At 36.6% G+C, this 17661-nt stretch overlaps 1 protein-coding gene across 1 annotated transcript in view; it reads left to right on the forward strand.

The window, feature by feature from the left end:
• The window catches only part of LOC117325418 (histone acetyltransferase KAT6A-like), a 44415-nt gene that overhangs the window by 24508 nt on the left and 2246 nt on the right, over positions 1–17661 (forward strand). Inside the window, exons 3-7 of the mRNA XM_033881603.1 lie at positions 4115–4227; positions 5652–5733; positions 14469–14582; positions 16200–16275; positions 17115–17265. Of these exons, the coding sequence (XP_033737494.1) occupies positions 4115–4227; positions 5652–5733; positions 14469–14582; positions 16200–16275; positions 17115–17265 (536 nt within the window). The remainder of the gene's footprint in view (positions 1–4114; positions 4228–5651; positions 5734–14468; positions 14583–16199; positions 16276–17114; positions 17266–17661) is intronic.

Consider the following 17661-nt stretch of genomic DNA (forward strand, 5'->3'; position numbering starts at 1 on the left):
TTGTATATTATAGAAAATCAATTAAGTAATTAAGTTTAGGTGAAGTTGAGTTGTAGCAATTCTCGGGACAGTATTTCGATAACAGTTTTGGACTAACAGAAATCATAATTGATTTTGTCTTGTTGTTCGTTGATCTATTTAAAGAAATTGTTATGTTGAACCCCAAACGTTTATCGCGTTCCCGTTAAACATTGTATTCAAGTATTCACAATGGATTTAAGATTTTGGAGTAAAGTTAATTGTCATAATTCAGTAACCCAACGGTAATACATTTTACAGAACCAGTTCTAGAAAAGCAGAGTATAACATATTATATGCGAGTGAAAAAAACTTGAAAAAACTTAATTAAAAGTCACAGTTTCTGTCTGTCTGTCGGCCGTCCGCCCATGAAACTTTGCAAGTAAAATTCCCAACACCATTCGTTGAATTTTATCACGCATGTTTACCAGAATATGGCCCTTGACATTTAGAATTTCGGTAATTACGGCTCGATAGTTTTTGCAGAAGTTTTTTTTACCTTGATATGTAGAATATCTGCCCCAGAAGCCTTGTATTCACGATTTCTCGTCACGGGTACCCTATTTTAGACTGTAAAGTACAACAGAGTTGTAGGTATGCCTTTCTTCACAGAGAATTCACCTCCCTTTTCAGTATTTTCGTATTATAAAGACTATGGCTCTATAGTATGACAAATTCTGCTGTACTTGTATACCTTTGTAGTAGAGGTTATTTCGAAAATATTTTTTGTTTTACACAGTAAAATCACAATTGTCATAAGTGTTGGGTCTTCGCGCTTATTGCAGGGGTATATTAACCCAGGATAGAAAACGCTATAAAGGATATCAACCGGAACCTGTCTATTATATAAAATATTTCAGTCACAGGCGCATGGCGCCGAAAACTGTCCAATAGTTTACATAATAGGCAGTTCGAGGCTTATATATTACTTAAAGCACGCTCCTCTTTGTGTTAATAATATTGGACAGATTCAATATCTGTTGAGTATGTGCAATCAACCATGAAAGCTATTGATACAATTAATACAGGGTTTCTATGTCATGTAGCATTCTTCATATGTTTTTGTACAAGTACATACCTTACAAGTGTGTAGAGCATGCCCGTGTAGAGTTTGTTCTCACTTGGATAATGTCGTCTGACAGTGAAGGTGTATTCCTAACAGTCCAGGTACGGTACATTTTGAACTCCATGCGGTATCCAGTATGGTCATTGATTAAATTAAGAATACGATTGATTTAAATAAGAAAGTGGTTACTATATATTTCTGGGATTATACATGTATCTTTCGAAGAATGAAATGAAACAAGCAAGGTTTTAATACCACATTTGTTCACGTTTCCACGTTTTTCATTAAAGATATATTACAGCTATATTCTAGGATTATTCGCGAATTTCTTAATGGATGATGTGAAATGAATTTCATGAATTTTGTGTACATTATCTATACGCCGTAAATCTTGGGAAAAGATTTCAGCTGCAAAATATTATTGCCAAAATAACGAATTCAAAGGAAATACAATTAATGCCAGAAATGTGTCTGTCAGTGTTTGGACATATATTTATGCTTGATGCAAAAAGAGTGATTCGTGGTTCAAACATTCTGTTACAGGAAAAATCATAGTACACGGTTAATCTACTATATGGGACCTTAGATATTGGTTATACTTCAAGAATGTTGTTGATATATTCAAATTCTGTATTACAGTTGATAAATACGCGTATCTGCATATAACAAAGTATGACATCACAGCTGTGTTTTAAGGTGACAAAAAGAAAGGCACTCACTTTTTTCCACGAATGTTCATTTATTACAATAATAGATCTTGTCATAGCCAATGATGTATTTCAATAGTCAATTTCTAGCCCTGTATTACTTTAAGAAATAAACAAATATTGACCATTAGATGAAAAATAATAGATCAACCTTTATTTCTTGAACAAGACCGATTAATTGTATACAATAGACCATCGTTATTCGGTAATGTATGGTCACATTACTCCATTGCTGATGTTAAAGCACTAGTGTCTGGCCTGAGGCCACGGTATCGAGCTTTAGATGTACTGAAACGACACTACAGCAGCTATTTGAAATGAGGTTTTGGCAAATTTTTGCATTTCGTCAGCATTTCAGAGAAATAGAAGATCCACATAAAAAAAAAACAAAAAAAAAAACAAAAAAAAAACTCGTGGATTACAATTTTTAAGCAATGATATATTTGATTAAAACCTTATACGCCTTTCGTTGAACAGATAATTGGGCGATATAACGAATTTAAGCTTCATTACCATCATAACATAATGGATCGGAGATACAAATTTATCTTTACAAACTAATAGTAAATATATGAATCTTGTCCATTTTTTCTCTAAATCTTATCATTTATGAAACCAAAAGTACTTTTTTTTCGCCGAAAATACGATAATATGATGATTGAATCAAATTAGAAATGATTGTATCGTTAATTGTTAAGTGTTGATAAACGTGATACATAGCTGAACTTGAACTTATAGACCGACAACTTCCCCAGACGGTACTGAAAGTGTTGTGTCCTTTGCGCCGTCATCAGAAGGGGATGTACGCTATCGAGCTAGGAAATAAATGGATTTGCGGGTAATTGTTGAATCGATAAAACGGAAAACATTTTGCTGAAATTGTACTTCCCTTTTAACGAAGCTTTTATTGAAGCATGCCCCCTTTTCTGCAATTAGCTTTAATGATGTAGACGTTACGGGCACCTGCTAATTTCTGCTGTTGATCTTTATTTGTGGTTGTTGCTGTTGGATTTTTTGTTGATGTTGCTGCTTATGTTGTTTTGAACAGCGAGCAGTTATATTGCCATTTAGGAAAACACGCGTTGGTGCTCACCGCTTGAATCAGTACAACCTTACAAACAACTACAAGTTTATCTCATCGGCTTGCAATACAGCAGTGGTACAAATCAGCTTGCGAATCTCTGCTGATTTTATCTAGAAGGCTTGATTTAGATTACACGGCGCGGTAATATTTCCGTACTTAGAGCTTGTATAGATCTGGATATTGATAGATAAGATGATAAGCAGATTTTAAACATGTTTTCACGGAGATAATGCTACGTTTAGTATTAAATGATTAGTAGAGGAAATGAAACTCGTTTTCTCCGTCAGTATTACAAATTGGTCGTATAAGACTAGTATTTGTCTCCGTGTGTATGGTTGATAACTGTCTCGTCTCATACCCACGTGGGCGGTAAATGGTAACGAAGTCTTTCTTGAGGAATATCTCACATCTGTCAAGTGGACTATTGGGCTTTTACTTTCTAATGTTTTTTTTTGGTTTTAATCAAGAATAAGAAACATAAGTTTGTGAAGTTCTACGTATAGTCGCATTTTCTGTGAATTTGTGAGCTTGCGGATTGGTGTTATAAGGTCCCCCTGGTCTACCGAATCTAGATAATTGGCGTTTGTCTCTCGATGTGGCACATTAAAAGCAACTCTGGCCTTGATTAACTTAGTAATTATGATATGTAATATCTTTTTACTGAGTTGTATTTTGATCAGAAGGTTTTTAAAGAGATATAATCTTATTGTATTACAGAAATTAATCTTTCCTCGAGATATTCACTTTTTTGACTGATCTCTTTGAAATATGTGAGTCTTTATAATCATGGCACATGTATTAAGTTGTTTTTCCCCGAGTAACATTTTTATTCGACTATTTTAGAGACTTGTTTTCACTTGCCTCTATAGCAGTAGTTTTGCCTTGTACGGAAAACTTCCTGTTTATCTTTTAAACAGGAAGAAATTGTTATCCAGATAATATTTTAAAAGACCCAATACTTAAAGTTCAACAATCTGTTTAATATTGTAATTAATGACATGTAGGTGACAAGATAAATTCTCTTTTTGCCCATGTATATGTCCTGTATATAATTCCCTACACTGTATCGGTTTAAGAGAATCAAATCATTGCCATATTCCAGTATTGAATTTTGCCAGAATTCTCTTTGGAACTGTGTAGGATTTATAAACACGTCATGCAGCTATGCTTTTCATGGATCAGCTGCTTGGACGTAACTTAATCCGATGGAAATAAAATACCGTTCATTTCTATTTTCAGCTCATCCGACATGTATGGAATATTCAGAAGTGCTGGCGCAGCGAGCAAGTCAGTATCCATGGCAATGTATGGACTGCAAGACCTGTTGTCTCTGTCTCGACTCCGGGGACCCAGTAAGTCAGGCACGGGGGTCTAAAGAGAGGGGTGGGGCTGTAGATAGGCTATGGCCAAGGTCAGAAAAATGTGTTTTAAATGCACAATGTACCTTTGTAAGGATTTTATAAAAGACACAAGATGTCAACACATTTTGATACAAATTTGGTTAGATGCAATAGAGTCAAAATAAATTAAATTATATCATACGACTTTTTCGTCCCTCTATGGCTCATTAATAATGTTAAGGGCCTAAAGTGTTGATGCTCAAAAGGCGACGGAGGAAATTCTAAACCTTGATAATAAGATATATAAGACTCCCAGATCTTAGCGTTTTCTAGAAGACTATACGGTCGGCTGTAATTGTATGGGTTGATGAAAAAGTTGTATAGTGAATACAACGTCATCATCCGGTGTCGTTCACCAGATCTTTCGATACGGTCACGATTAGGGGTTGACATACGTCACTGTATCCAGGCTATCATAGAAAATAGGGATAGGAACTCATCGATTTAAAGGTCGGAGTAGCGTAGATCTTCACTCTCTGGGCGATAGATAGGTGATAGAGAGAAATAATATAAAAATCAATATTTCTATACTCGACAGTACTTCATTTTCATGGGGATGGAGGCTTGAAAGTATGATAGCTATTGGCATTTCAAACACATGTGCGTATGTCACAATATCATGGATATATTGACATATCGGTTGTCGTATTTTGTCAACCTCACCCCTGAAATGCCTAGTTATGCTATCACCTATAACGAACCCTCAGGTACTGCCACAGGTACTTGGGGTAAGAAATTATATTTGTATATACATTGTATATATACTATATAGCCTAGCTCTATTGTATATAGTAATACGCGGCTATATAGTATATATATACAAATATAACTTCTTACCCAAAGTACCTGTGGGTACTGCAGGTAGGGTCCGCAATGTCAATACATAAAAAAGTAGATAGTACATTGACATGGGAACAGTCCAATGTTTCCAGGAAATAGTTTCTACCCGTACTTATACTTTGGAACAATACGTTCATTAAATTAGCAGGTAATAATTCTTACTGCTTAGCGATTGGTCAATTTTTGGTGTCTTGGGTACCACCCAACCGGTTATTGTGAATCATGGATCATGTCACCAGAATTCCCATGGGTGTAGAGAAGATATGGACATGTATATCGAAAGCTAATAATTGGATTTAAGGACGGACAGCCATGTATCACCGAAGACGGACATCTGTCCATCACTCCATAATGCATTCATGCAGGTTATGTCACAGATAACTGTGAAATGCTTTTTATCTGCCCTCAGAATGTTTATATCAAAACCGCACTGTACATTTTTAGTATCTTATATCAACTGAAGCACTACTTATTTGAAACATGGTTTGTGATAAGGATATTTGATTTCTAAAACCTAATGTTTATTATTTTGATAGGATTCCATGCTGTTCTGCGACGCTTGTGACAAAGGATACCACATGAATTGCCACACACCACAGTTGCTAGACAAGCCTTCAGGTCAGTCATAAACTTTTTTGTCACGTGCCCTAAGTGTGGCCGCGAAGAGCAAGTGAACTTTTTCCGCAGTGTGGCGTCCGTCGTTCGTCCGTCCAGCGTCAATCGTTCTCTTCAAACGCATTTTTTTCTGAACCGCAAGTTGATAATTTAGCATGTCTGCTTATAAGGACCATGGCCTTTACCAGAATAAATGTCACTGTGGCCAAACGTATTAAAATTCATACTACTACTTCAGAATAGTTAAAATGCCACTAATTCTGACATTGAATTATTTGTATGCTAGAGTGAAGGGGTTTCAAGTTTGATAAACTATTATCGGCTGATTTTCAGGTCAGCTGGGTTAATTGTGGTAAGCTCTTCAAAATGGCTTCTTATGAATGATTAAGATGCATTATACAGGGACAATGGCATGTTGGACACCGCAAGAGTAAAACTGAGCGATAGAATATTATAAACATCCATAATATATAGATATACCCTTTAGATAAAGGTCCAGGTCGGCCATTTCTATTGTTACATTACCAAAACAATACTGTGAGATTTAATTTCTCATTCTGAAATCTGTTTCGTATTCACGGAATTGTAATATTCTGTAAGTAATCCTATGTTGGCTTTCCGGTCAGACCGAAGTTATTGGAAACGAAAAAATCAATAATGCTGCTAAGTGAGGACTTACCCATTAAACCAGCACACTGCCTTACTCTTATTGTATATATCTTATAACAAATTACCCATTAAACCAGCACACTGCCTTACTCTTATTGTATATATCTTATAATAAATTACCCATTAAACCAGCACACTGCCTTACTCTTATTGTATATATCTTATAATAAATTACCCATTAAACCAGCACACTGCCTTACTCTTATTGTATATATCTTATAACAAATTACCCATTAAACCAGCACACTGCCTTACTCTTATTGTATATATCTTATAATAAATTACCCATTAAACCAGCACACTGCCTTACTCTTATTGTATATATCTTATAATAAATTACCCATTAAACCAGCACACTGCCTTACTCTTATTGTATATATCTTATAACAAATTACCCATTAAACCAGCACACTGCCTTACTCTTATTGTATTTATCTTATAACAAAATACCCATTAAACCACCACAGTGCCTTACTCTTATTGTATATATCTTATAAAAAGTTACCCATTAAACCAGCACACTGCCTTACTCTTATTGTATATATCTTATAACAAATTACCCATTAAACCAGCACACTGCCTTACTCTTATTGTATATATCTTATAATAAATTACCCATTAAACCAGCACACTGCCTTACTCTTATTGTATATATCTTATAACAAATTACCCATTAAACCAGCACACTGCCTTACTCTTATTGTATATATCTTATAATAAATTACCCATTAAACCAGCACACTGCCTTACTCTTATTGTATATATCTTATAACAAATTACCCATTAAACCAGCACACTGCCTTTCTCTTATTGTATATATCTTATAACAAATTACCCATTAAACCAGCACACTGCCTTACTCTTATTGTATATATCTTATAATAAATTACCCATTAAACCAGCACACTGCCTTACTCTTATTGTATATATCTTATAACAAATTACCCATTAAACCAGCACACTGCCTTACTCTTATTGTATATATCTTATAACAAAATTCATTAAAACAAATTGGCCAAGTCACTGGTCTCAATCAACAGACATGCCCATCCGGTAGAGCAAACCACAGACGCCTGTGAGCAAACTAACGTCAGAATCGTATCCTCTCGCTTTTGCGTTAAGGTCATGTTAATTGCTCGCCTTAATTATTAAAGCGACTATAATGTGGATTCCATACTCATTTAACGATGGGTTCTTATAAACAGTAAACTTGGTTTGAGATATATCGATACACGAGCCTATGCCGTAGATATGTTCTATAAATATACATCTTGATGTTTGTAAACAATGCTACACGAGAAAACCGAATGGGGTCACATGAGTGCCAGTGACGAGTCCGCGCAGCGTTCTACTTCCTAGCGGTACCCACTGTAGTGTAACAGTTACACCGTTTATGACACCGTTACACGTTTATGATACAGTTACATCGTTTATGACACAGTTACACGTTTATGAAACAGTTACACGTTTATGACACAGTTACACGTTTATGACACAGTTAACACCGTTTATGACACATTTACACGTTTATAAAACCGTTACACGTTTATGACACAGTAACACCGTTTATGACACACTAACACCGTTTATGATACAGTTACACGTTTCTGACAAACTAACGCCGTTTATGATACAGTTACACCGTTTATGACACAGTTAACACCGTTTATGAAACAGTTACACTTTTATGACACAGTTACACGTTTATGACACGCTTAGACGTTTATGATAGTTACACGTTTATGATACAGTTACGCCGTTTATGACACAGTTACACGTTTATGAAACAGTTACACGTTTATGACACAGTTAACACCGTTTATGACACAGTTACACGTTTATGACACAGTTACACGTTTATGGCACAGTAACACCGTTTATGACACAGTTACACGTTTATGAAAGTTACACGTTTATGACACAGTAACACCGTTTATGACACAGTAACACCTATTATGACACAGTAACACAGTTTATGACACAGTTACACGTTTATGACACAGTTACCCCGTTTATGACACAGTTACACGTTTATGACATAGTAACACCATTTATGACACAGTTAAAACCGTTTATGATACAGTTACACCGTTTAAGACACAGTAACACGTTTATGGCACAGTTACACGTTTATGACACAGTTACACGTTTATGACACAGTAACACCGTTTATGACACAGTTACACGTTTATGACACAGTAACACCGTTTATGACACAGTTACACGTTTATGAAAGTTACATGTTTATGACACAGTAACACCGTTTATGACACAGTAACACCGTTTATGACAGTTACACGTTTATGACACGGTAACACCGTTTATGACACAGTTATACCGTTTATGACACAGTAACACGTTTATGACACAGTTACACGTTTATGACACAGTTACACCGTTTATGACACAGTTACACGTTTATGACACAGTTACACGTTGATGACACAGTAACACCGTTTATGACACAGTAACACCGTTTATGATACAGTTACATCGTTTATGACACAGTTACACGTTTATGACACAGTTACACCGTTTATGACACAGTAACACCGTTTATGACACAGTTACACGTTTATGACACAGTTACCCCGTTTATGACACAGTTACACGTTTATGACACAGTAACACCGTTTATGATACAGTTACACGTTTATGACACAGTTACACGTTTATGACACAGTAACACCATTTATGACACAGTAACACCGTTTATGACACAGTTACACCATTTATGACAGTTACACGTTTATGATACAGTTACAACGTTTGAAACAGTTATTACCGTTTATGACAGTTATTACCGTTTATAACACAGTTATTACCGTTTATGACAGCTATTACCATTTATGACAGTTATTACCGTTGATGACAGTTATTACCGTTTGACAGTTATTACCGTTTATAACAGTTATTGCAGTTAATGACACAGTTATTACCGTTTATAACATAGTTATTACCGTTTATAACACAGTTATTACCGTTTATGACAGTTATTACCGTTTATAACAGTTTTTTTCCGTTTATAACACATTTATTACCGTTTATAACACAGTTATTACCGTTTATAACAGTTACACCGTTTATAACAGTTATTACCGTTTATAACAGTTATGCCGTTTATAACAGTTATTACCGTTTATAACACAGTTATTACCGTTTATAACACAATTATTACCGTTTATAACAGTTACACCGTTTATAACAGTTATTACCGTTTATAACACAGTTATTACCGTTTATAACACAATTATTACCGTTTATAACACAGTTATTACCGTTTATAACAGTTACACCGTTTATAACAGTTATTACCGTTTATAACAGAGTTATTACCGTTTATCACAGTTATTACCGTTTATAACAGTTATACCGTTTATAACACAGTTATTACCGTTTATATCACAGTTATTACCGTTTATGACACAGTTACCACACGTTTATTACACAATTACCACCGTTTATGACACAGTTACATTTTAAATACAATGCTAGCTTTTTAAATTGTTCCGTTTAAGTTTGATGCCTTTCTTTCTGTGACCGTCTTTTATCTTGTTTTTGGGCGCTTAAGGCGAACTCAGTTGTCAATGTACCATAAACATCTTACCTCAGGCCACGCCCTAAACTCAGTTGTCAATGTACCATATACATCTTACCTCAGGCCACGCCCTAAACTCAATTGTCAATGTACCATAAACATCTTACCTCAGGCCACGCCCTAAACTCAGTTGTCAATGTACCATATACATCTTACCTCAGGCCACGCCCTAAACTCAGTTGTCAATGTACCATAAACATCTTACCTCAGGCCACGCCCTAAACTCAATTGTCAATGTACCATATACATCTTACCTCAGGCCACGCCCTAAACTCAGTTGTCAATGTACCATATACATCTTACCTCAGGCCACGCCCTAAACTCAGTTGTCAATGTACCATATACATCTTACCTCAGGCCACGCCCTAAACTCAGTTGTCAATGTACCATATACATCTTACCTCAGGCCACGCCCTAAACTCAGTTGTCAATGTACCATATACATCTTACCTCAGGCCACGCCCTAAACTCAGTTGTCAATGTACCATATACATCTTACCTCAGGCCACGCCCTATACTCAGTTGTCAATGTACCATATACATCTTACCTCAGGCCACGCCCTAAACTCAGTTGTCAATGTACCATATACATCTTACCTCAGGCCACGCCCTATACTCAGTTGTCAATGTACCATATACATCTTACCTCAGGCCACGCCCTCTAGATTACTCTGCGATAGCCATTTTTCGGACATCCTTTATATTTTTAGCCCACCATCATCAGATGGTGGGCTATTCAAATCGCCCTGCGTCCGTGGTCCGTGGTCCGTCCGTCCGTCCGTCCGTCCGTCCCTCCGTCCGTCCGTCCCTCCGTCCGTCCGTCCGTCCGTAAACAATTCTTGTTATCGCTAATCCTCAGAAAGTACTGAAAGGATTTTTCTCAAATTTCATATGTATGTTCCCCTTGGTGTCTAGTTATGCATATTGCATTTTGAGACCAATCGGAAAACAACATGGCCGACAGGCAGCCATCTTGGATTTTGACAATTGAAGTTTGTTATCGCTATTTCTGAGAAAGTACTGAAGGGATCTTTCTCAAATTTCATATGTATGTTTCTCTTGGTGCCTAGTTATGCATATTGCATTTTGAGACCAATCAGAAAACAACATGGCCGACAGGCAGCCATCTTGGATTTTGATAATTGAAGTTTGTTATCGCTATTTCTGAGAAAGTACTGAAGGGATCTTTCTCAAATTTCATATGTAGGCTCCCCTTGGTGCCTAGTTATGCATATTGCATTTTGAGACCAATCGGAAAACAACATGGCCGACAGGCAGCCATCTTGGATTTTGATAATTGAAGTTTGTTATCGCTATTTCTGAGAAAGTACTGAAGGGATCTTTCTCAAATTTCATATGTAGATTCCCCTTGGTGCCTAGTTATGCATATTGCATTTTGAGACCAATCAGAAAACAACATGGCCGACAGGCAGCCATCTTGGATTTTGATAATTGAAGTTTGTTATCGCTATTTCTGAGAAAGTACTGAAGGGATCTTTCTCAAATTTCATATGTAGGCTCCCCTTGGTGCCTAGTTATGCATATTGCATTTTGAGACCAATCGGAAAACAACATGGCCGACAGGCAGCCATCTTGGATTTTGATAATTGAAGTTTGTTATCGCTATTTCTGAGAAAGTGCTGAAGGGATCTTTCTCAAATTTCATATGTAGGTTCCCCTTGGTGCCTAGTTATGCATATTGCATTTTGAGACCTATCGGAAAACAACATGGCCGACAGGCAGCCATCTGGATTTTGACAATTGAAGTTTGTTATCGCTATTTCTCAGAAAGTACTGAAGGGATCTTTCTCAAATTTCATATATAGGTTCCCCTTGGTGCCTAGTTATGCATATTACATTTTGAGACCAATCGGAAAACAACATGGCCGACTGGCAGCCATCTTGGATTTTGACAATTGAAGTTTGTTATCGCTATTTCTGAGAAAGTACTGAATGGATCTTTCTCAAACGTTTTTGTAAGTTGCCCTTGGTCTGTAGTTCTGCATATTGCATCTTGGGACCAATAGGAAAACAACATGGCCGACAGGCAGCCATCTTGGATTTTGACAATTCAAGTTTGTTATCGCTATTTATCAGAAATTGCTGAAGGGATCTTTCTGAAATTTCATTTGTAGGTTGCCCTCTGTGCCTAGTTATGCATATTGGATTTTGAGACCAGTCAGAAAACAACCTGCCCGACAGGCAGCCATCTTGTATTTTGACAATTGAAGTTTGTTATCGCTATTTTACAGAAGGTACTGAAGGGATCTTTCTCGAATTTCATATGTAGGCTCCCCTTGGTCCCTGGTGTTGCATTTTCGGACCAATCCGAAAACAACAGACAGCCATTATCGCTAAATCTTAAATTGTTTGCAAAGTACTAGAGGGCTGTTTCTGAATTTACACAGATTAGTAAGACTTAGAGGAAGGGAAAAGTAGAGAAAAGATCAATCTGACATGGAACCTATAAAGATCATTCAATGGTGGGCGCCAAGATCCCTCTGGGATCTCTTGTTATGGATTATATCAACTTTACCGTCTTATAACACGTAGGAATAGTGTCACACAACGTGTCATTAGAACTGATTACTAACTGAAAAGGCCATCGGTAATTATTAAAATACACTGTGTTACAGCTAGTCTGCCATGTGGGCCTAGTGGACTCCCTGTCGCTCGTTTGAAATAGAAACACATACTAACAAAACACTCACTTGATCTAGTCATGTTAAAATCTATTTTTAAATGTGACTTAACAATACAAAGGTTGTATACCATGTTGTAATATGAACCCACGTATTGACTCATACGTGATCGTGCATGCACTCGTAGCAATGCATACAGGATAGAGTACACCCTGTCAGTCTAAATAAAACCACTTTTCAGTGCACGTTCTTTTCTATAGGTCCTACAGAAATATATCGAAAAGACTTTTCCGAAGACCCATTTTATCGATATATGAAATATTCACATTTTAAGCAAATGATGTTGTAACACATCGCCAATGTTTGTTAATTGTTTGGACAAACACAAACGGTATGTTTGAGTTGATCTCCTCTTCCGGAGTTTTTCCTATGAACTCCTCTCTCAGTTTTTGTCCTACGATCTCCTCATCCATTGTTTGTCCTATGATCCCCTCTTCCAGTATTTGACCTATGAACTCCCCTTCCAGTGTTTGTCCTATGATATCCTCTTCCAGTGTTTGTCCTATGATATCCTCATCCAGTGATTGTCCTATAATGCCCTCTTCCAGTGTTTGTCCTATGATATCCTCATCCAGTGATTGTCCTATAATGCCCTCTTCCAGTGTTTGACCTATGATCCCCTCTTCCAGAGTTTGTCCTATGATCTCCTCTTCCAGTATTTGACCTATGATCCCCTCTTCCAGTATTTGACCTATGAACTCCCCTTCCAGTGTTTGACCTATGAACTCCCCTTCCAGTGTTTGACCTATGATCCCCTCTTCCAGTATTTGACCTATGAACTCCCCTTCCAGTGTTTGACCTATGAACTCCCCTTCCAGTTTTTGACCTATGATCCCCTCTTCCAATGTTTGACCTATGATCCCCTCTTTCAGTTTTTGTCCGATCTCGTAACCAATGCATATGCAAAACTACGATATCAGTATGTTTAAATGTGAAACACTTTTCGTGCTGCTGAGTGATTGTTAGAAACATGCTATATGCTGCACGTCATACAGTTTCATCTTTCGTTAGAACCATGATACATGCTGCACGTCATACAGTTTCATCTTTCCTGTGATCTCTTGACACGTAAAAGACTATCACAACACGTTGTGGTTTCTTTATATGCTATTTTTTGATTTTACAATTATCTTTGTAACATTTTCGTATTTTTATGTATTTTGATACAAGAACCTATGCCACATATATTGTTCCGTTCCGTGGTAGCCTGTTCCTGTCGTTATATAACAACTGCCTAAATACCTCAGAAGTTAAATTGTTACGTCTTATCCGTAATGTTTTGAAATCCATGATGTATCTAAATTTAATTTACTTCACTAAAGCAGTGCTATCAGTTTGCATTACCAGAATGACTGTGTGGTTATTCAATTCTATTCTCAAACATGTCAAATATCTTTAAGAACAGAATAATTTGATACGCTTTTAACTTAGACAAATCGTTTTCTGGTACTTTAAAGCCAAACGGACTACAGAGATACCAGCCGTATCGTGTTTGAAATGTTCTTTTGGAGCTAGACTCGTCGGCGATGATGATTTTTGTTTGTTTGGGATTTATGTCAGCACAAAAGTTAATGTCATATGAAGACAGAGGAACATCAAACGAATCTCTATGTATTTCCCATTTATCAAAGCGTTGTTTTACGGAGTTATCTTACAAATACACGAGGTGTCGATGCCTACCTCAGCACGAGAGGACGTTCTTAAGTCATTGAAATGTACACGCGCAGATTATGGAAAATGATCATTTAATAAATTGTGTTTATTTTTAGGAAAATGGATATGTTCGGAATGTACAGATCAGGGCGTTGCCATGGCAGATATAGAAACTCCATGCGTCGACACGAAACCGGAAGTCGGCCATATTGAACACCCTCACAACACACGTAAGTTTCCGAGTCATTGGGCAGAAACTCGAATTAACATATGTCTGTGCTGAATAAATTACGTAATGTTATGCTAACCGACTTTTGTGATTCGGCTTACATATATGTATATAGCAATATATACATAACAAATGCATGAAGTAAATAAACTTTATCATGTTGTTTAATCGAATCCCTGTATTTTAATGTCGTGTAGGATGTTATGACGTATGATCGGATGGGTTCAGTAAAAATGGATGGCTAGCGGAGTGTGTGTGTGTGTGTGTGTGTGAACACGAATAGTATTGATAATATATCGGGCTGACGTCATGCTTAATGAATAATTAACTGGCATTTGCTTGCGTAGTGTGTTATGGTACACAACACGTATGAGAGATATTAAAATGGTTAATACCCAGAAGTAACAGTAAATAGCAGTTATTCGGGTTTTTTCGCAAGGAACATGTGAAACGCTTCGGTAGATTTATGATATGTATATATATATAGATAAAAATTGATAAGTTGCTTATGATGTTTATACATGGAATTCTGTTTAAATATTAGTGTTTTTATATATGCTAGCTAGGTTGTAAGCTTGGGTGATGTTAAGAAACACGTGTATTCAAATAGGGTCAGGTTTAGTTTGTCTTTAAGTATTGTGTTTTGTGAATTAATAATCCATAACACAATAGAACTCTACAAATGATCGTTTCGAGAAATATACACAATGCCTTTTAGAAAAAATACACATTACAATGGCGAGAGATATACACATACTACCTGGAGAAATACACTTAAACAGTATCACTAGGAGAGAGATACACACATTACCATAAGTCTACTAGTTCACTTCATACATTCATAACGTGAAGATAAAATAAAGCCACGACTGCGTGTGTAAAGGAAAGATGTCGATTTCTGTCAACATAAAGGGAACACCTGGCAATAGCTATAGAATTAATTACATACTACCGGGCAGGTTTTATAACATGGCTATTGTCACACACATGTAAACGTATTAGTTGTCATGAATATTTTAATACACGCAAATGCTTACACACGGCAAATAACAACTATTACAGCGCTAACCTTATCGAATATACAACTACCATTACTTTACTTGACTGGCGACATATTAAATGTTTGACGGTAACAGTTAACCTAGATAAGCCTGCTTTGAAATATAAATTTACCGAGAACGGAACCCGCATAGAAGTCTCCAGAATAGTGAAATATTTTGATTTAAAAGAAGGATACCCCGAACGGTTATATTCGAGAGTCGTCCTTCATGATAGTGTCTTTGACTTAAGGATGATAAACATTTCTTTCTACAAATCATAAAACACTAGAACAGTTTGAAATAATAACAAGTCACAATGGTAGAGTTTACACTACAGACAGTTGGCCGAATTTTTTCTGGATCCAACACCAAACATTTAAGGATTTGTTTGATATCTGTCAAAATATTGTTTTTGATAAGCATGATATACTGGTATTGTGGAATGATTATTAAATGCGGACATTTATTTTAATTTTTACTCATACATACATGTAAATTGATGTTATCGGATACGAAAGAACAGCTCTGTTTTATGCATGAAATCAAATTTCTACTGATACGCCTAGTCTTGATTTCAGCCGGCTGTAGCACGACTTCCGGTTTACCAACGCCATGCGATTCTCCCGTACATGACCCAGAAACCCAGGACAACAGGTGCGTGAACGGAAATCAGGTTACTTTAATCTGCCTTGATACTCCTAACGTAATCCCCATACACGTCATCATGGAATTAGTTATCGACGTGAGAATATTCAGTTTCTTTATCGATAGTTGTTCTGTGCCGTGTGACTTCGACGCAAATGTATTTCAAAATTGCCCATGCTGGTCTTTGTGTCTCCTACCTTACAAGATTAAATAATGAGATAAAGAATTATCAACGAAATTTTCACAATGCAAGTCAGAGTTTCCTGCGTGCGAACAAAATGCGGAATAGTTATATTTACTGGCTAAATGATATGGACAAGGTCATTATAAACAATTTCTAAACCTGAATTTATATTGAAAACATTTACATGTTAACGTTGAAAATATTTCCTTGTGGATATCGATGGCTATAATTTAGGGTTTTCCATCCTTAATTCCTTAATTGACAAGTTTATCGGATACAAAGCACTTCGTGGAAATTAATTCAGAGCCGCCGACTGTCATTGATCAAATATCTGGTAAAAATCTTTAAAATGAGGGACGAAATCCTCACGAAGTATGCATCTAAAAAGAATATTTATACTAAAATGTTGTTTCTGACCAAACGTAATGAGATATCAGGTGTTGTAACATTTGTCATGGTTTGAGCAGGTTTGACATGGCCAATATAGGATTGGTCTGACGATAACGGTGAGATGGTGATACTGTTTAGGGGTCGGCGGACAATCCAATGGGATAATGAATGCTTACTAACTGTCACTGAGGTTTACGGAATACGTTAGAAATATAATGCCGAATAATGCTAGTATCCTTTTCCATATTTAAAGACTCAATGGTGTCTTCCCTAGACTTCCGGTGTTTGTGAAGCTGGCCAGAGCGGCAGTGTCCAGGCCGGACGCTAGCCATTATCCAGACGCTTCCCGTTGGACTATTGAGGAGGTGGTCATCTTTTTCGAATCCATCGGATTTAAGGAACAGGCGGATGCCTTCCGCGAACAGGTATGACAGGCGGGGCGGTAAAATTGTAGTCTATCTAGGGATGGGGACACCGAATATCCAGTCCATCAGTATTTTGCTTCTTAATTTTTGTTCCCAGTTTTCTTCAATGTTTTTCTTGCACCAGGATACAAGATACACGATATTTTATTCATTATCGTATATATGAAACAGAAACATATGCTCAGAAGAACTATTATTACGAGAAACTTAAAATGATTGCACACTGCGCCATCTTAAATAAATATCAGGTATGCAGTTAGAACATGTTTCTGGACTGAAACCCAGAGACCGGACGCATATACAGAGATTGTGTGTGTTCATTATTTAACAGCAGTGATATTGAAATATTTCAATGACTAAACACTTCCGAGATCATTAGGTAAATTATCATTCTTG

The sequence above is a fragment of the Pecten maximus genome, chromosome 4 (genome assembly GCF_902652985.1).
Source record: "Pecten maximus chromosome 4, xPecMax1.1, whole genome shotgun sequence".
Taxonomy (NCBI): Eukaryota; Metazoa; Mollusca; class Bivalvia; order Pectinida; family Pectinidae; genus Pecten; species Pecten maximus.